Source organism: Juglans microcarpa x Juglans regia, chromosome 1S, assembly GCF_004785595.1.
Source record: "Juglans microcarpa x Juglans regia isolate MS1-56 chromosome 1S, Jm3101_v1.0, whole genome shotgun sequence".
Lineage (NCBI taxonomy): Eukaryota > Viridiplantae > Streptophyta > Magnoliopsida > Fagales > Juglandaceae > Juglans > Juglans microcarpa x Juglans regia.
Window position 1 is genome coordinate 2,679,554 of NC_054595.1, and position 20,425 is coordinate 2,699,978.

The window sequence follows — 20,425 nt, forward strand, 5'->3', positions numbered from 1 at the left end:
ATGCTTAAGGACAAGAAGCACTTGATCACGAGTCCACCAAGAATCATCAGCTACTGGATAGTGAGTAGTACTAGGAACGTAAGATTGTAGCTTAAGACAGGTCACAAGATACACAGCTTCATATGGAGTTGTCTTGGTTGAGGAATAAGTGGCAATAGTATACCACTATCCATCTAAAGGAAGCCAATCCACCCACGGCTTTGGTTTAGCTCCAAAATCACATATCAAATAGTGTTCAATGGTCTTATTCACTACTTTTGTCTTGCCATCACTTTGAGGATGGTCAGCTAAACTATGAGCCAAAGTAGCATCTTGGAGACAAAATAGCTCATGCCAAAAAGAAAAAGACATGGTCTCTATCCGAAACAATTGACTTAGGCAACCCATGCAAGTACTTGAAATTGTTAGACATAAATAGAAAAGCAACAGGATAAGGGTGTTTGAGGGTACAAAAGGAGCATATTTAGTTAACCTACCCACCACAACTATAACAACATAAAAGCCTTTAGAGCTGGGATGACCTTATTAGACTATATACCTCTGATATACCATTAGTCATACGTGAGCAGAACAATACACAAACAAATGACATGCAATCCAGCTCGCAACCGTAGAGGCTCTGCGTTGGTTATTCTCTGTTGTTACTTGTAACAACTTAGATTCCTTTTTATTCTTTCCGCTGTGTATATATATATATATAACTTTACCAATGGAATACAATGAGATGAATTCATTTTATGTTGTGCTCTGTCTGCTCCTATTGTGCTTTGTCAGCTCATAAAGGTTATAAACTTTCCCGTGATGTTCTTTTCAATGAAACCTCATTCCCCCTCTCCAAAACTCGACACAATACCATTTCTCTTAATCCAACTTCTGCTCAGGATGCATTACCAATTCTTCCCACCCCGACTCTGGGCCCTCATTCAAGCCCATCCACTCAAGTCTCCAGTACATCCATTCTAGGCCCTGGTCCAGTTCCACTCTCACCAACTCCACCTAACCCACAAATATCTCCATCTTCTTCCTCTCAATCCTCTATTCCTCCTCATCCTAACTCCTCACATACTTCATCTCCCACTTCTCCTCTTCCTCCTCTTGTTCCTCCACGATCTCCTATAATCACTCGTGCTCAGGCAAACTCCTCCCGTCCTCGAAGGTTTCTTGATGGTACCACCCCTATCCTACTAGACACTGTCTCACCATCTCTGCACAGGTTCCCGATGAACCTTCAAGTTTCTCCCAATTTGCCAAGTTCTGTGAATGGACTCATGCCATGGCCCAAGAATAAGATGCTCTAATTCGAAATCATACCTCGACACTTGTGCCGCCTGTTGATCAATCCAATGTCCTCAGATGTCAATTGGTTTACCACACCAAAACTCATGTCGATGGCTCCTTTGAAAGGAGAAATGCATGTTTAGTTGCCAAAGGGTTTCATCAACAACCCGGAATTGACTTTGGTTTGGTGCTTTCAATTGCAGTGTTTTGAGGGTGGCCTTTGCGCCAAATTGATATCCAAAATGCTTTCTTGCATGGTATACTAACGGATGATGCTTACATGCAGCAGCCTCAGGGCTTTGTTGATTCCACTTGGCCTCATCATGTCTGCAAACATCAGAAAGTCATTTACGGCCTCAAGCAAGCTCCAAGAGCTTGGTTTGCACAACTAAATACCTGGTTACTTGACTATGGTTTTGTTGCATTTAGAGCAGATCTATCACTTTTCATTCTCACTCACAATGATATTCAAATTTATTTGTTAGTCTACGTGGATGACATTGTCATCACATCTTCTACTCAATCAGCCATTGCATCTTTAATACATGACTTAGGCTGTGCATTTCCTGTGAAAGACCTTGGCATTCTTGTATTTTTCCTAGGCATTGAAGTAGACTATACTAGAGATGGTGTTGTTTTATCTCAGCATAAATACATCAATAATCTGCTCACTCGAAGCAAAATGCTTCAAGCAAAATTTATGTCTTCACCCATGGCTGCCTCTCTAAAACTGACCAAGCATGATTCTCCTGAGTTTAAGGATGTCACCTTATACAGAAGCATCGTGGGTGGTTTACAGTATCTATCCATCACATCGACATCTCCTTTGCCGTGAACAAAGTCTGTTAGTTCATACATACACTCAAACTTCCTCATTGGAGTGCAGTTAAACGGAGTTTAAGATACTTGAAGTCCACCATCAATCATGGTTTATTCTTTGCCTCAAAGTCAAGCCTTACACTTCAAGCTTACTCTGATGTCAATTGGGGTTGGTGTCCCGATAATCGTCAATCAACAGGAGGTTTTTGCATCTTCTTAGGCAAACATCTCATCCCATGGAGCTCCAAAAAACAGCCAACTGTGGCTAGATCATCGACTGAAGCAGTGTACAAGTCTATTGCTTCATCTGCGGCTGAGCTTATTTGGTTACAAACAATCATACGTGAGCTGGGCATTCCTTTAACTCAAGCTCCAATTTTATGGGGTGACAACCTTTGTGCCACCTACCTCTCGGCAAATCCTGTTTATCATTCACGGACTAAACACATGGACATTGATTATCATTTTGTCCAAGACCGAGTAGCTGCAAATACTCTCAAAGTCTGTTTTAGTAGTTCACAAGATCAAATCGCTGATGTGCTTACCAAGCTCCTTTTAGCTGACAAATTTCTACATTTTAGATCAAGCCTTAATGTTGTAGAAACACCCCTGAACTTGAGGGGGCGTATTAGACTATATATCTATGATATACCATTAGTCATACGTGAGCAGAACAATACACAAACAGCTGACATGCAATCCAACTTGCAACCGTAGAGGCACTGTGTTGGTTATTCTCCACTGTTACTTGTAACAACTTAGATTCCTTTTTTATTCTTTCCACTGTGTATATATATACAGCCTTACAAATGGAATACAATGAGAAGAGTTCATTTTATGTTGTGCTCTGTCTGCTCCTATTGTCCTCTATCTAACAGACCTTCCATAAAATCCATGGATATGCCAATCCATACTGGAGTAGGAATAGGTAAAGGCTGCAACAATCTAGCAAGGTGCATGGTTTCATTTATTCCTTTGACAGCTATAGCAATTCCTACCATAATGCCTGATGTGAGACTTCATTCTAGTTCACAAAATAAAAATAAAAAATAGATTGAGCCTTCTGTAATATTTCGTAAAAACCATAATGACCTGCAATAGATTCATCATGAATCAAATTAAGAATTTTTTGCTTGAAAACTATATGGTACGGAACATAAATCCTGCCATTTCAAAATAGGACACCATTTTTAATAGTACTATAGATAATGGGAAATATGAGAATAGCAAGTGAACTTCCAGACTCTTTCTCAAACTGCCTGGATAGGGCATCCCCCCTTTTACTAATGAAATCATAACCTCACAACTTAGGCACCCACTTTTGTTGAGCAGAAATGCCCACCTTTTGCTCCCAAATGAACTTTAAACACTAGTGGTCAGTTCTGATAAAAAATGGATTCCCTAATAAATAGGACCTCCATTTTCTCAATGCCAACGCTCATAGGTAGATAATTGTAGAGATCTTCCTCTCAAAGCTTGGGTAAGATAAGCTAAAAGTCTCATTTCTTGCATCAATATAGCTCCTACTCCATCACCACTAGCATCATCACACTCTATAACAAAACTTTTGGAGAAATCAGGCAGTGCAAGGACTAGAGGGGTTGTGACTACACTCTTTAAGCTACACTCTTTAAGTATTTAAAAGGGCAGCTTGAAGGTGGCCATTGGAAGAAATCATTCTTGAGAAGGGCAGTCAAAGGAGCTGCAATTAAACCATAATCCTTTATGAACCTCCGATAGTAACCAACGAGGCCTAAAAAAACCTCTTAAAGATTTCACCCCTCAATTAAGAACAAGGCTACTTAACCATTGCATTGATTTCTTAGTTGTTTTCTTTGTTTACGTTTTGGATTCTGACTAAAAAGTCTCTCGAGTCTTTTCATTTTCGTTTCTAGGAGACTGGTACTCCAAACAAATGGGAAGAATATCAAAAGCGATCAGAAGGATCACGTCTCTATATATGTATTTGACAAATATAAACTGTTTATTCAAGGTAGATTAGTTTGCCAAAAACTTTCTTCCCTCATTTTTTCCGTTGAGATATAAAATATTATTAGTACTGTAGCTAAAAATATTTAATATTCATAAAATTCTCATAATATATATTAATATATTAATAAATATTGAGTTGGAGTCGATATCTATTTAATGTTTCTCTCTAACTTCATACTTGAGTACTTTTGCCCTTTTGTGTTAATTTTGAAGATCTCTATTTTGGTAGTAGATAACTAACTATAAATTTCAACAACTTAGATGCCGATGGGAGTGTAAAAGACTTCCATGACTTCAAGATGAACAAGGATTCAATCGATTTCTTCAAATGGTTATATTGTTGACGACACATGCATTTTTGTGGGGTCCAAGTTTTGTTATTAAAGTGATCACTGGCATGGGGGAGTTTTGTTATTAAAGTGAACCTCCTACCCATTATTTCCATTGCAAAATTTACAGATCTCCCTTCCCTGTTGAAGGGCGTAAATTGTATTCTTTTATGATCTTTTGTTCGTTGTCTTTTGCTTTCGTTTGTTCTCTTATTTACCAAAAATAAATACGTGCTATATCTCCCTGAGAAGATTCAAACTATTCTAGATGAGATATTTTTTTGGAGGCCTTGTGCTGGAAACAAGTTCTTGTTAAAGACCCAACCATTGATCCAGAAGCCTTAAAACTGTTGAATACTAATTTGGTTAAATCTTTAACCTTCAAGATCATAATATTTCACCACACTTTTGAACCGACGTTCACAGTGGCCCACTTTATTAACACTAACCCGGTGGTAGGCCTTTCCCTTTTGGCGGCTTCACTCATCTATCAGTAGTCAATGACTTAACACTATGTTCATACATAATACCTAAGCATTTTAATCCATCATATAGGTCACCCCTCCGTGACTTGAACATGTGACGTAATCTCTGTTCTGATACCAATTGTTAAAAACTCAACAATTGTTGAATATTAATTTAGTTAAACATTTAACCCTCAGGATCATAACAGTTCGACACACCCGAAGGACGCATGATTGCAATTTTGGGTGATTGGCTGTCGCACGGCTGCATCTGTCAAAAAGATCGATTATGAGCATGCGTGTGTTGAAGAGACAAAGGTTTGGTTGCACGTCTATACAGACATCGATTAATGGAAGCCGCATTTACACATAATGCAGGTTAGAAACTGCCTCCAGTTCTATTGCCCTGGTAGCCAAATCTGTTTCTGCTTGGTGGAATCGAATCTAAACTAGCAAACTAGTCATACTTTTAATTGCATCCAAACATTGGCTAAATCTTAAATATGCGATCCCAACGCTAGCATGAAACATAGTATCCCAAATATGGAATCGAATCTAAAAACTACAGCCTACAACTCAGATCCCGAGCACCTTGACCACTAAGCTCCGAGGGGAGATCCAAGATAACTGAAGGTTCTGTTAACAAATAACAGAAGCAATCCAACTGGAGAGAGATGCATCAATCGGAAATGTATAGCGACTTCTAACGAGAATGCTTCTTAACATCATGAAGAACCACATATGCGGCATTACGGCCGGCTGCACCCATCACCCCTCCTCCAGGATGTGATCCACTTCCACACATATACAGCCCTCTAATTGGCGTCCTATGATCTGACCTGTGTCCAGGAAAAAAACAGATGTTACATTCATACATACTAGCTTGCATTAAAATATCCTTCATCATCCCCTATAGTAACTTCCAAAGGCTGTTAGGATTACCATTGTTTCACGGGTCGCATCAAGAAAAGTGAATCCAAACCCATAGCACCATGAAATATATTCCCACCTGTTAACATTTATTTTCATCTAGTAATAAAATTGGAAATGCAAAAATGTTCAATATGTCTCACACGTCCTCATAGTCTAGCAAGGAAACATAAAAGCATGCTTTATCCATTCAACCACTACTTTTTCCACAGGCAAAACAAAGATGCAAGTCTCACAAAAAAAAAAAAAAACATACAATTCATTATGTCGATACTCAGTTATAAAGAACATAGAGGTACATATCTGGAATATTTTACCTGTCAGACCGAATTCCCTTTCAAGATCTGGTGGTGTTAGCATGTCATAACCAATGACTGATGAGGTGAAGCCAGGGGCATATTCATCAATCAAATTGAAGCATCTTTGTGCATATAGTTCCTACGTACAGAGAATCATATCAATGAATTGTGCAGGTCTGCTTTTTGTTATGAGTTAAAAATGATTTATACATTGCATTCAGAAAAGGAAAATAAATAAACCAGTACAACTGTTAGTAATTTGAAGTGCTAAATACTGCATCATCATGCTACACAAGAAACATCTGGTCACCTACAGTACATGCAAATGGACAATTAGAGTGCCAATGCAAATGCCTTTGCACAAACACACTCTCAGAAGGTAGAATAGCAACTTACTCTATATGTAGGATCTTCCCAGCTACCATCCGTAGGTTTATATGGTGTGTATTGTGTAAATAAGCTGACCACATGCTTACCTACAAAAAGATACAGAGTTGACATTTTACAAGTAAAGCTCCATAACTTAATCCAGGATAACAACAAAGCTTATATAAAAATGAAGAATTAACAAAGACCATGCGCCAAACTGCAATGGCTAAAGCATAAGAACAGCAAAAACCATTAGTCACTTTGGGACTCGTCCATTTTTGGTATTGTCGTTATTACATCCAACTCAACTGCATGCACTCAATTCTCACCATAAAAAAGTGAAAGGTCTCCTAGAATTTATTAAGGATTTTTTTAAGTAGAATTTATTATGAAAAATGTATTGAAGCGGTAGAAAATTTAATCGGCATCACTAAAAAATGAAGAATACATGGATCCATTGACAAGAACAACTGGTCCTCTAATCATTCTTCAGTCAATTTGTATAAAATTTTGTTTCAGGAGAGTATTTGAATGTTTCTGAATGTTCTGTCTATGCTTGTTACCAAAACCTGGATGGTATGGAGATCAAACCAACATCGTTGAATTAAATAATACATTCTCTTTCTAAGGAATTTTTTGTGGTTTTCCCTATACTTAAATAATAAATGGAAAGGATAACCAGGAATAGATGACAATTTCTAGGTGCATACAGTTAGTGATCAAAACACAACCAAAAAAAATGACTCAAATTGCTATGACTGAATGCATAGCAAAAGGATGATAAACTTGGTCGTACCAGGTGGAGATATAGTCTTGTCCAATGAAGAAGGAATTGTCATCTCCATAACAGGCCTCCGTGATGGTAAGCCATTCCAAGCATCTTGACAAGCCAAACCAATCTCCTCCATACTAGCAAATATAGACCCAAAAGGACAGGAAAAAGTACGAAGATAATATACATCACTCACTACCGGGAAAATATTTAGCGGATGTTTGGATGTAAGATTTTCTTGACAATTTTTGTGAAAATGGTGGGCCATACTAAAAATACCTTTGAATTGAGAATTTGTTTAGAGATGTTTTTATCAGGGATTTAGAAAGTGGTGAGGCCCACTGAAAATATGTATGGCAAGAAAATTTTGTTGAGAGTTCTTGTTGAGTTCTGTGAAAGTTGTTTGATTTCGTTTGTTACGAAAATTGTAGTATGTTTTGATAATTGAGATTGTTTTTCCGCAAAGACATTTGGATTGAAAGTGAGAAAATTTTGAGAAACTTTTAGATCCCCAACATCCTCTTAACTTTTAAATTTCCACCATTAATTGATAACATAAATAGTGAATTGGTACTAATTACATAAGTAGGCCAGATGGTTGAATTACAGGTGCTACCCACACCATACGGTGCGGGGTAGCCCCTCCCTGCCCCCCGACTCACGCCCACTTCAATAATGGACTACAGTCAACTAGGCCCAAAAATTATTCTTGGATCTAAAAGTGATCAAAAACACATTTTTGGACCCAAATTGTAAATTTATATTTGTAAATATGACTATAATTTAAAAACTATGTAATTTTTAAATTTGCTAGTGCATATTTAGGCAATACAAGAGTCTCACATTGCTTAAGTGTGAGACTTGTATTGTGAAGGCAATCTATAAAAGGGCTACCCTACTACATTACAACTTACACAAAGTATTAAGTAAAAGTTCTACTTAATACATATTACTATATTTATATACAGTAAAAATAAAAAATATTATAAATATGTAATTACGTATGGTATAAATATATATTTATATTAAAAAAATTGGGTGAGGGGCAGGGGACAGGGCGGGGCAGCAGGGTGCGGGGCCCCGCTTCCTACCCCTAGGTCGAATATCATCAACACCATGTTAGTAGAAGCTTTACTAGGACATCAATCTAATGAGATTTTCACTATCAACATCAAGAGCAATGCTTTTGGAGTCAGAAATAGACCACTTTTGAGTTCGCAATCAAAGTTACAACATAATTGTCCTGTTTTTTTGGTTTTCCAGTGATGAGTCACATACGCGTGCACACAAAAAAAATTGCAATGTTGTACATGCTAGAATACCTTTCCGAACCAATGTGAATGGTGGCTGTATGGTGAGGGCCCACCTCTGGATGATTCAAGTTGCAAGACTGGAACTGCGGCAATTTATCAACAGCTACATTAATCTTTGTCGTTCCCTGTAGCAGTCAGTGACAAAAGATGTCGTAACCTCCATAACTGGAAATCATTTGAAACATAGACAAAAGAAAATTGTCTCATAACAAAACAAAAAATGGTCACATCACCTCGTAGAACTAACAGTTAATGGAAATTACACCCAACTCTTGATGGAAACTCATCAGGAAGTACAAGTTTTTTATCCTCTATAGTTACACTATTGTTCTTCATCTACCCTTTTTACCATTCTTTAGGCCACAAATTTGTGGCAAAGAAAAGACCATTTTTTCCAGTTTGATTTCTTCTTTATCTAGAAGTACTCCAGAAACTGTGGTGCTCTAAGGATCTCACGGCGCCTAAGAAAACACAACCAACAGCTCAAATATAGTTATCCAAAAAATACGAGAAAATATATGTTCAATAATTTCCCGTGTGAAGGAATCTTACAGAACTATAATCGGAGTACTTGATAGCACGAACAAATTCGTCTGGAAGAAAAATTTGAGGCACCAACTCCTGTATCATGAAGGCATAACCTTTAACCAAATTAAAACAAACAAACATTAATTATAGAAAATTTGCAAAGCTGACTTTAATCTTTTTTTTGATAAGTAAATGGTCGTATAAATAAGAATAGGCAAAGCCCAGGCATACAAGGTGTTATACAAGAGATAGGACCTATCTAGTTGCTAAAAAAAGAAAGAAGAAAATCATGTACATTTAGGCCATTAAAATCTACAGCACTAGCCCACAGAAGTAAGGTGCAGAAAAATAAAATTCTAAGATCCTCTATTGTCCGCTCCTTATCATCAAATGTCCGCTCATTACGTTCCCGCCATATACACCACATAATACAAATAGGAACCATCTTCCACACAGCTTTGATTTGTGGAGCACCACCCGGCATTAACCAGAAAGTCAATAACTCTACCACTGTAGCAGGCATGACCCAATTCAACCCTATTCGAATAATCATATCGCTCCACAATGCTCTAGCTGTCTCGCAAAGTAGCAAAAGATGATCCATTGTCTCGCCAGCTTTCTTGCACATACAACACCATTCTAGAATAATAACCTGGCGCTTCCGTAGATTATCAGTAGTCAGAATCTTACCCAGAGCCGCTGTCCAAGTGAAAAATGGTGCTTTTGGAGGTGCCTTATTCCTCCACAATCCTCTCCAAGGAAAATGCGTGTTTGGAAGCTTAGTAAGGGACTTATAGAAAGAGCGAACCGAAAAAACACCCTTACCTGCCGGATTCCACCACAACTTATCTTCTCTCAAACCAGACATCCTTGTAGAGTACACTCGATTGAAAAACGCCTGAACACTGTTAAGTTCCCAGTCTTGAACTGATCTACTAAAGGTGACATTCCAATGGAGTTGATCCCTAAACGAACCATGAGATCCGCCACTGAAGCCTCTTGATCACATGCCACACGAAAAACGAAAGGGAATGCATCCGCTAGAGCCTCCTCCCCACACCAAATGTCTCTCCAAAATTTTACACAGAGTGTCCTCCCCCACCAAAAATTTAGTACGACGAGAAAACACCCCCCAACCACGTCATATGTGCTTCCAAACCCCCACCCCATAGGACTCATTCCCCTCTCTAGTACACCAATCCCCCCCCCCCCCCATCTTACCATGTTTGCAATCAACCACTAATTTCCATAGAGCTTCTGGTTCCACATTGTATCTCCAAAGCCATTTCCCAAGCAATGCCAGATTAAAAGTTATCAAATTCTTTATCCTCAATCCACCTGAAGGAATTGGTCTGCATACCTTATCCCAACTGACTAGATGAAACTTGAATTCATCTATCCCATTCCATAAGAAATCCCGATAAATTTTTTCGATTCGCGCCGCCACACTAGCTAAAATTGGAAATAAAAATAGAAAGTAAGTTGGTAAGTTAGAGAGAGTACTCTTGATAAGAGTCACCCGGCCTCCTTTCGACAAATATAGTCTCTTCCACCTAGCCAATCTTCGTTCTATTTTCTCAATAACTGTGTTCCAAATAGACAAAGCCCATGAAGCAGCCACCAATGGTAACCCCAAATATGTCATAGGAAGAGAAATGACCTTACACCCAAGAGTGTTAGCCAACTGCCGAGAAATGCTGACGTTCCCCACAAGCACTAACTCTCAAACCTGACGCTGCTTCGAAACAAAAAAGAAGCACCTTCAGTGCGTTGATCTTGCTCTGCATCACAGAAAATTAAAGTGTAATCTGCGAATAATAAGTGGGAGACCGAGATAAGGCCCATCTGTGGAACACCCACTGAAAATCCAGCCATAAAACCATGACTAACCACAGTCGATAACATCCTACTCAAAGCCTCCATGACGATAACGAAAAGCAAAGAGGACATGGGATCATCCTGTCTTAAGCCTCGAGAGCTACTGAAAAAACCCTCTGGGTTACCATTGATCAAGACTGAAAATCTTGCCGTTGAAATGCACCATCTGATCCACATACACCACCTCTCCCCAAAGCCACATCTCTTCAATAAGTACAAGAGGAATTCTCAGTTTACTACATGATCATATACTTTTTCCATATCTAGTTTGCAAATAATACCTGGAGTGCCAGACTTTAATCTACTATCCAGACATTCATTTGCAATTAAGACAGAGTCCAGAATCTGACGACCCCTTACAAAAGCATTTTGTGGCTTTGAGATTACTTTATCAATTGTCACCCCCAATCTGTTAGCTAGCACCTTTGAAATGATTTTGTATATCCCATTAATGAGGCTAATGGGCCTAACGTCCAACTCCACAGCTCCAGATTTCTTCGGAATCAAAGCAATAAAAGTAGCATTCAGACTTTTCTTGAATTTCCCAGCCGAGAAAAGCTCCTGAAACACAATCATAATGTCATCTTTCACAACCTCCAAACATGTTTGAAAAAACCCCATCGTAAAGCCATCGAGACCTGGTGCTTTATCCTTTACCATCTTTCGAACCACATCCAATACCTCCTCCTTCTCAAAAGATCTTTCCAACCAGGATGTTGTCTGTGGTTCTATGGACTCAAAACCAAGTCCATCTAGTTTGGGCCTCCAGCCCTCATTTTCTGTAAATAGAAGATCATAGAAATTCACCACATGTTCCCGGATCACAGAGGCCTCTATCCAATCACTACCATTGATTTTCAGCATCTCAATTGAGTTAGTTCTCCGATGAGAGTTAGTTCAACCAAAGAGCTCTTGACTTCTGTCGCCAAGAGATCTCTTCTAAAGTTAAAATCCTTTCCAACTCTGATGCTAGCGCTATCTTACGTGAAGCTTCCTCTGGGGTATGAGCCCTATACTCAATAATCCTTTCAAGATTCTGTAACTCCTCCATTAGAGTTTTCTTTTGCTCCCCTATATTTCCAAAAGATTGGAAATTCCAAGCTTTAAATCTTCCTTTAATGCTTTCAGTTTGCCTGCAAGAATATAAGAGGGGGTATGATAAAGCTGATAAGAAAACCACCAATGCCTTACCATCTCCACGAAGGCATCGCTTTTAAGCCACATGTTTTCGAACTTGAAAGAACGACGACCTCCTTGAACACCACCTCCATCTAATAGTATGGGAAAATGATCCGAGCATAGGAGCGGCAGTCACTTCTAACATACCTCCGGATAATGGCTTTCCCAGTTCGGCGATATTAAAAATCTATCCAGCCGGGACCAAGTTTGACTGTTAGACCATGTGAAGAGACCACCAACTAGAGGGAGTTCAACCAAATTCAGGTAAAAAATGCACTCTAAAAATTCAGCCATGGCTGGATGTAATCGAGTGCTTCCAGATCTTTCACTAGGGAACCTTACTACATTAAAATCTCCTCCTATGCAACAAGGAAGTTCCCACCCACTATAGATAACAGCCATTTCATCCCACAAACGACTTCTAATATTGTCAGCATTCGGTCCATAAACACATGCAAAAGCCCACAAGAAATTATCCTCTACCATCTTAAAAGAGCAAGCCACTGTAAATTCCCCTACAAATTCCTCCATCCTCTCCACAACCCTCTTATCCCACATCACCAAAATACCGCCCGATGCCCCTCAGAAGCATGATAGGCCCCATCTGCATGCGGGCAACCCCACACATTCCTCACGAGTTTTCTGTTTACCAATTTCAGTTTGGTTTCTTGTAAACATACGATATCCGCCTTCCAATCCCGAAGTAGATTTTTTATGCGTAGCCGTTTATTAGCATCGTTCAACCCGCGAACATTCCAAGATACAATTTTTGGCTTCATAAAGACACAATCGACCCCTTCCCTTTGGACCTAAAGCGGCTTGAGCTACCCTCATTCAATGACCAATTAAGCCTATTAAGCTCCCTTTTCTTCTTAGAATCAGCTTTCTTGGACTGAATATGACTCGTCTCAATGGACGTGAGGAGGGCCATAAACTGTTCTTCATATCCCACACATTTCATACCCACAACCTATTGGATGTCCTTTGCTGTTTGGAATACCCACTCAAAGAACTCAAAATCATTCGATAACAAACAGTACAATGGAAAAGGCTCCCTTACTATTGCGTCTCCCTCCCCCCCTCCCCCCCCAAAAAAAAAAAAAAACAGATTGTTTCCTTTCCATTCTACTACAGTGCCCATTTTGTCCACTGCAAGAGAATCCGAGAAGTCCACATTAACCTCCAAGAGTCCCTGCGATAACCCCCCAGCTTTATCTTCCAAGAAAAACCCCCTCCTTATTTCCCCTTCTTCCGATAATGTCTCCAGATGGTCATCATAGGTAGAACAAAGACCCAACTGAAGAAATGAGGGTTCTAAGGTATGGATCGGCGATTGCTGGGAGTCAACTTCTTGAAAGCTCCAGAACGTAGACTGAATCTGCGATTTCTCCTCCTCGCGCGAAGGTAGAATTTGATATACCACCCTTGCTGGTGTAACCTGAGTCGAGGCCGAGTCAGCGACCATCGTCGAACAAGTCTGTGAAGGTCCCACAACCAAAGAAGGAAGAGTTCCCTCAATTTGGCTTCGAACCAGACCCTCACGCTCTGGAAAAGGACCCGTCGACGTAGATGCCGTCACCGATGGAGCGACAGCCTACGGCGAGACCATCGGCACGATCACCTGCGGCGAGACCACCTGAGGCCTCATTGACGATGTTGATTTGGGCCCACAGACCAATGGGTCAGCAACGGCCTTTGGAATCCCGACGAAGACTACTGGGCCGAGAATGACCTTTGGGCCCAAAGCTTGTCCCTTTCCTAAGCCCCCGTGAGGTTCCATATCCTGCTCCAAAACGCTGCGTTTCAGCCAACCAACTATATCATTTAGTTCTCCCAAGCGTGTTTCGATAACAGCTAAAGCCTCTACCAAAGTTTCCTTATTTGGACCAACACCATCCCTGCCATTAACATCGCTGCACTGACCCCTCTCCAAAGATGGAACACCACTAGACTTGGGCAATCCTGACATCTCTGACCCCTTCGCAACCCAAGGCCCCTCATGTCGACCAACTAACGCCTCCTTGAATGACGACGAAAGAACTCCATACAAAGGTTTCGCGGGTGCCGTCAAAGCAGCAACATCTCCTTTAACAGCATCCTGCAACACCAAATTAGGTTCCTCCAGCCCATACCACCCCTGCCTTCAGGGATAAAGATGACACTCCTTCTCCCACCACCTCCATACTCCACCAGAACCATTTAAGTCCCTCGAGCATTGGAATAGCTTTGAGCAATATAGCCTCTGTCCCAATCCCTATGAGTAGAGTAGAAGCCCCTAGTTGTAGCCTTCAGACCACCCTCCAGAGCTCTACAAAACCACCTAGCAGTCCCCACCCCCACTCTCATATTTTTCACCCCTTTCCGCCCTTTCTCACTCAAAAATACATAACGCCCATCCCTACTCACCTCAAAAAGCTTAGCCTCAATCACAACACATTTCATGGATGGCATTATCCAGTGTAATAGTACACTATCAAACACCCACAACCACCAACGTCAATGAAAAGAAAAACCGCAATATTCCTACGCCATTAACAGAAAGCTAACGACGAAGAAACACCAGCTGCGTGAATTTTTCACGTGTACGGAGAGAAAAGTGTATGCATATGAAAGTGCATGGGCCTAAAAGATGTCGCAAAAAAATCAAAAAGTGCATGAATCTATTATCTATCACCTTCAATGGATAATTTGTTTACATTTTTCCTTAATAATACGTGATTGTCAATGCTACTCCCAATAAGGAAATGCAAAAACAGCAATTTTAAGCTTCTTACCATGAAAGTCTTGTAAGGTGTCGCATTTGACAAAACAATTGAAGAATGCAATCGTTCCCCATCAACCATCAATACCTAGATTGTCAACACGATATAGATCTCAGAACATTTTATGAATGCTTTGAGATTATTCAGTTGAGGCAATAGAACCAAACTAACCCCAATTACTATGCCAGACTCTTCAATGACCAATTTTGAAACCTGAACAGAAAATGAACTTTCAAGGTTGAGAGACAACAAACCTGTAACAGAGGGAAGTGAATTGTCGCATAGAGTGATGAAAACTAAACCATCTTATTGAAGAGGAATTCTATGAAACAGCCACTATTCACAGTCACACCCCACACCTATAGGTTTTTTTTTCATAGGGTGTAGGGGTGTTTTTCATAGGGTGTGGGGGTATCTTTCATTGGGTGTAGGGTGTGGGGTAGTGAATAGTGGTTGATGAGAAGAATTTTTCCTTATTCAATATGAGCTAACTATGAAAAAGGCTAAACTAGTTTTTTTCTTTTTCAACTAGTAATTTACACATGCACCAAGAGGATAATAAACCAATAACCTCACCTTCCACTCAATTATTATGGAGGAAGAATAATGCCAATTCAGTTAAAGCTAATTGGCTTAAAGAAGCATGTTTCATTTAAAATAAGAAGTGACATCATTTTTCCATATCAATCAAAATAAACATTTCTGAGTATAAACTCCCCTAAATGATACTCAGAAATGTTAAGGAAGAAAGAAAAATAAACACATTGAGGAAGAATCCCTTGTATAAAGGGTCATGCATCATAATACTGTTAATAAACATCTTCTAAAAATAATAATAAGCAAACCTCTGCATTTGTAAAAATATGAACACCAGCTTCTTTAGCAGCATTACTAATAGCCAGAGATACGGTACCCATCCCACCTTCAACATGCCTATCGCATTAAATCAACAATAAGGATGATAAAAGCATGGGTGAGGAAAATAGCTCGAATATCAACACAGAAATAGGTATCACATATGAGATATGTAGAACCAGATAACACACAGAAATATACATATATCTGGGCTGAGCTTGCTATTCTACAGTGTATAATCACAAAATTGATCTTCCAATAAAAAAAACCTTAAAAATGAGATATATATGAGATACTTACGACCAAATATTATGTTCACCATCAGTTTCACCCATCACATGATGTAGCAGGACATATCCACTCCCAGGTGTATGAATACTTGCCTATGAAACAAAACTGAGAATGCCACTTTACTAACACTGAAAAAATGGAATACCCCCTTTTTCTTTAATTAAATCAAAAGATGGGAACACTGCTCATGTTATTGTGATTCAAACAAATATAAACTGCACAAAACAATGGAAATGAAAATATGAATCATTTTGACGCATAAATACACTTACTGACAAGCGTGTGGATGATAATAAGTCAATGTCAATGGTATGAGTTAAGAAATTCATGCAATTAGTTAAAGTAGATGTAATTAAAATTTTCTTTTTTTTTTTTTTGATAAGTAAAATTTTCTTTATGGGAAGCAAATAGATAATACTTAAACAAAGCGCCCAAGTAAATTTTAGGTGGTAGATGCTTGTACTTAACAGTTTACAAAATTCCTTTTGATAAGTTATGAACAGCTCGCTCCTGTAAAAACTCCTTTTCATAAAAAATGAAATCTCCCATTTAAAAAAAAAAAAGGAATTGAAAAAAAAAAAAAGTGAAAAGTACCCTGTGGTGGATTTTGTTTTCTAGCATGTAGCAAATTTTGCAACTTCAAAATGCAGTGTTTAGTGCAACCAGATGCTATATGGAAACAGCAATGATGTCAAACACAAATGCAAAAGAAGAATGCTTTGCTCAAAACAAGAGTTGCATCCTGAAAGCTAATAGCAAGTCCTCGACGTATTAATAAAACATTATCACTAATACACATCATGATAAATAAAATTGAAGAGCATTAAAGGACAAAACGTAACATTTATTCTAGGTACTATAGTCATGAATGACGTAAATGAAGGAAAAGACAAGCCAAAGAAAATCGTGGCCTTTTGTTGTGACCTTTTAAGTGAAATATCAATTTGTATTCCCTCATGGTCAAATGCAAATGACAATTAAACAGCTGCACAATGCATCCAGCATAGAAGTCTTGTCTTACCATACTTCCAATCATAGCATCAGCTGCAAGTGTTGCCTTCACTACATCCGACTGCACCAAAATCAATAGCATGTATCATTAGAAAAGAAGGTCAACGTCCTTTCTTAAGTGAGTAATAATAAGGCTTGCATAAAATTATTAAAAATCTTGTGGAATCATACAAAACAATAAATTGGCAGCTCTAATAACCTTTAGATAATAATCTTCACTTTCACAGACATTTAACTCTCATTCCTCCAACTGAAGCTTCAACTATCCACTGATTTAGCACATACTTTTTTTACCTAGCACCTCAGTCCTCTACAAAAATAGTTATCTTTTTTCTAAACATAATCTCAGATACAGGTGCAGATTATATTGATGTGAATTACCTGCTGTGTAAGAGCTCATTGGACATATTATTAAGTAGTTATGTTTTGGTTTATCCACATTTACAGCAACTATGTGACAATATCTAAAAAAGTGGAAACTGGCTTTGAGTGATCATTGCTCTCACCATCAAATTATGGCCAGGAAATTCCCTCAGGACTCAAAACTAAACATAAGTTCATCAAAATTTCATTTTACATGATCATCATGGAGCAAAGTTGAAGGCCTACAAGGTCGCACAGCTGAAAATGTAATCTTTTTTAATATTTGCCAGTACCTTGGAATCATCAAAGTTGATTAATTAAAACACCAAGGCATCATCCTCTCGGATATACTAAACAAATGACAAATGACACTTCAAAGTGATCAAGTGACAACCTCAAACCACTTATTCAGAACCTTTGATGTTGGGGAGAGCAAAAGGTCCAAAAAATCCCTGTCAAATCATAGAAATTCCTTAAATACCATACAAAATTCAAAATTCAAGCCATACTAGTCAAAGATGACCTATAATCATTACATCAAGTTGGTTTGGTGCATGGGAATCCCACAAACAGAAACGAATAAAATATTCCAATATACTGTTCATTTGGAAAGGTAGCACTTACACCATATCTTTTTGCCCCAAGGAGAGAACATGCTTCAGGCAATGAGTCCAGAAAACTGATTTGTGCAACTTATCCCTCAGCCAATCATTTAAAGATGAATCCCGTTGCAGAGTTTCAGGGGTTTGTGAATCCAAAAGAAAATCCATGAATTTACTGAACTTTTGTAGTTGAGTTTCATATCTAGAAATCAGTAAAAATAGATAAACGATTTCATGACAGAAACCAAATTAACAGTATTGTGCACTGTTAGGCACATGAGCTGGTATGAAGAAATTAGGCCCCAAGCATATTACATCTATTCAAGAGAAGTTAAGACAAACTCAGCTGTCCTATTTTTGAATTTGACAAAGTAAATATATTGTAGTCCATTAGATGAAAGTTCCATTCGTATTCTGTAGAGCATCTTTAAAGAATTAAGGATCCAAACTGAATATGATGACGGCCCCAACATTTCCAATGGCCCCAATTCATAATGCTCCATTTACTCATTAGATTCTGTACAAAATGCATATAGAGCCATTCACACTCCAAGGGATGGGAGAGCAAGAGAAGCCCCTCAATTGCACCACTACCAACCTAGTGACAATCAACTCGCAACTTTCGGAGCATACTTGCTATATCCAGTGCACATGTTACATATATTATAGCGGATTGAGTGATATTCTGCTATACATTCTACGAACTGATGACAGCTGACAGCAGCTAAAATGACACATGCTCTGGATCCATTTACGGAAGTTGAAACATACAGACATAGTTCAAAAAGTTATCTATCTAGACAACGTAAAATCACCTTGGATAAGCATCAGCATCTCGTTTCGAGAATTTTAACATCTCCAAATAATTTTGTTCGTCATCCGGCCCCAAAAGAAGATAACGCCCATCAAGACAAGGCGTAAACGATTGAGATATCGGCTTCAACAACTTCAGCCCATGTCTCACCAACTCTAATTCCCTTCGGTTCCAATAAGCCATAATAACAAAAGGAGGCACAATTTAGAGACAGCAAGAAGTAACCGCGAAATCGCATATAAACGTCGAGTTACTGATTTCAAGTACGAAACAAATCATTGAATCAAGCACGCTGTAATTTCTAGGCTTAATGGGGAACCCACTTGATAATGGAGGGACGTAGGAGGCTGAGGAGGTAGCTGCAGCGAGAGAACTTAAATCCCGGGATGAGTTCCTCGGTCACGGCTGCGCCACCAATAACGTGGCGGCGCTCGAGCACAGCGACAGAGAGGCCCCCACGAGCGAGGTAAGTGGCTGCTATCAAACCGTTGTGGCCGGCGCCGATGACCAGCGCGTCCCATTTCTTCTCCTTGAGAAGGCGCGTTGCAGTCGCACTGCTGTTGACGCCTCTTGACCCCATGTCGCTGTCTCGGTTCGGACTTTGGGACCGTTGGCCGATCGTATATTTTGGAAGGAAACGTAAAGAAACCTACAAACTTTTTCAGATGATTCAATAGTAATAATGTGACCAGGATGCACGTCGTCGGTCCCATGGTCTAGTGGTCAGGACATTGGACTCTGAATCCAGTAACCCGAGTTCAAATCTCGGTGGGACCTTTTTGGCTTTGACTCTTTTCTATTCACCAGTCATACATGCAATTTTATTTGCTCGTTACTTTTCCTTTTTTATTTTTTATTAACAAGATAAACAATATATTAAAAACAAAAGATAGTTCCCATAGTGGCAACGGCTAAGGAGAATCCTAACAAATAGTCAAGATTTAGATAGTAAGATAAGATAAGATAAGATAAGATGAAATAATTTTAGATGAGTATAATAAAATATTATTATAATATTATCTTTTAATATTATTATTATTTAAATATTGAAAAAATTAAATTGCTTATTATATTTTGTATGAGAATTTGAAAAATTTATAATGATGAGATAAGATGAGACCATTTCTGAATCGAAACAGGGTTAGCCTCTAAGCACCTCTTTAAAAACAAAAATGTTTTCAAATTTTTTTTCAAATTATTTCACTACTATTTATAAATAAATCATTACTATAATACTATTCACAAACTATTTATTACTATTCATAAACTATTTTATTACTATTTACAAATTATTTTATTATTATTCACAAATGTTAACTTCGTGTTTCGTACGCCTTTAGGTTAAGTTCTAGCAACTTTGATTTTCGGCTTTTGACCTACACACTTAGAGAAAACACGAAGAATGAGGAGCCTTGGTGGAGGCTGGGGAGTCCAAAGTTAGAATATCGCCTTATGAATTTGTACGTAAACTTAGAGGAATTAAAGAGAGTTCTTCGTACATCGGGATTGGCTTTTATACTAGGTTTTGGGGGATACATTTCGTATCTGACTCCGTGGAGTCCATGTTCTTTCAGCCA

At 38.8% G+C, this 20,425-nt stretch overlaps 1 protein-coding gene and 1 non-coding gene across 4 annotated transcripts; one reads left to right on the forward strand and one right to left on the reverse strand.

Moving 5' to 3' along the window:
* Nucleotides 1-5,333: 5,333 nt before the first annotated feature.
* LOC121245823 (pyridine nucleotide-disulfide oxidoreductase domain-containing protein 2-like) lies at nt 5,334-19,488 on the reverse strand. 3 transcript variants are annotated; one of them, XM_041143692.1, is made up of 16 exons: nt 19,172-19,487; nt 18,850-19,011; nt 18,057-18,236; nt 17,827-17,884; nt 17,080-17,130; nt 16,068-16,150; nt 15,758-15,845; nt 15,084-15,125; nt 14,925-14,999; nt 9,118-9,186; nt 8,575-8,690; nt 7,277-7,389; nt 6,508-6,587; nt 6,130-6,250; nt 5,825-5,891; nt 5,334-5,721 (listed from the first exon to the last, which is right to left on the reverse strand). In XM_041143692.1, the coding sequence occupies exons 1-16, from the start codon at nt 19,426-19,428 to the stop codon at nt 5,586-5,588; spliced, it is 1,698 nt and encodes a 565-aa protein (XP_040999626.1). In that variant the 5' UTR covers nt 19,429-19,487; the 3' UTR covers nt 5,334-5,585. The 3 variants fall into 3 exon arrangements, with proteins under 3 accessions (XP_040999626.1, XP_040999629.1, XP_040999628.1); XM_041143694.1 differs by having other exon boundaries at nt 5,576-5,716; nt 19,172-19,488; XM_041143695.1 differs by lacking the exon at nt 18,057-18,236 and having other exon boundaries at nt 19,172-19,488.
* Nucleotides 19,489-19,553: 65 nt separating this feature from the next.
* TRNAQ-CUG lies at nt 19,554-19,625 on the forward strand. Its single transcript has one exon. It is a non-coding gene; the product is annotated as a tRNA-Gln (tRNA).
* The last annotated feature ends 800 nt before the right edge of the window (nt 19,626-20,425 follow it).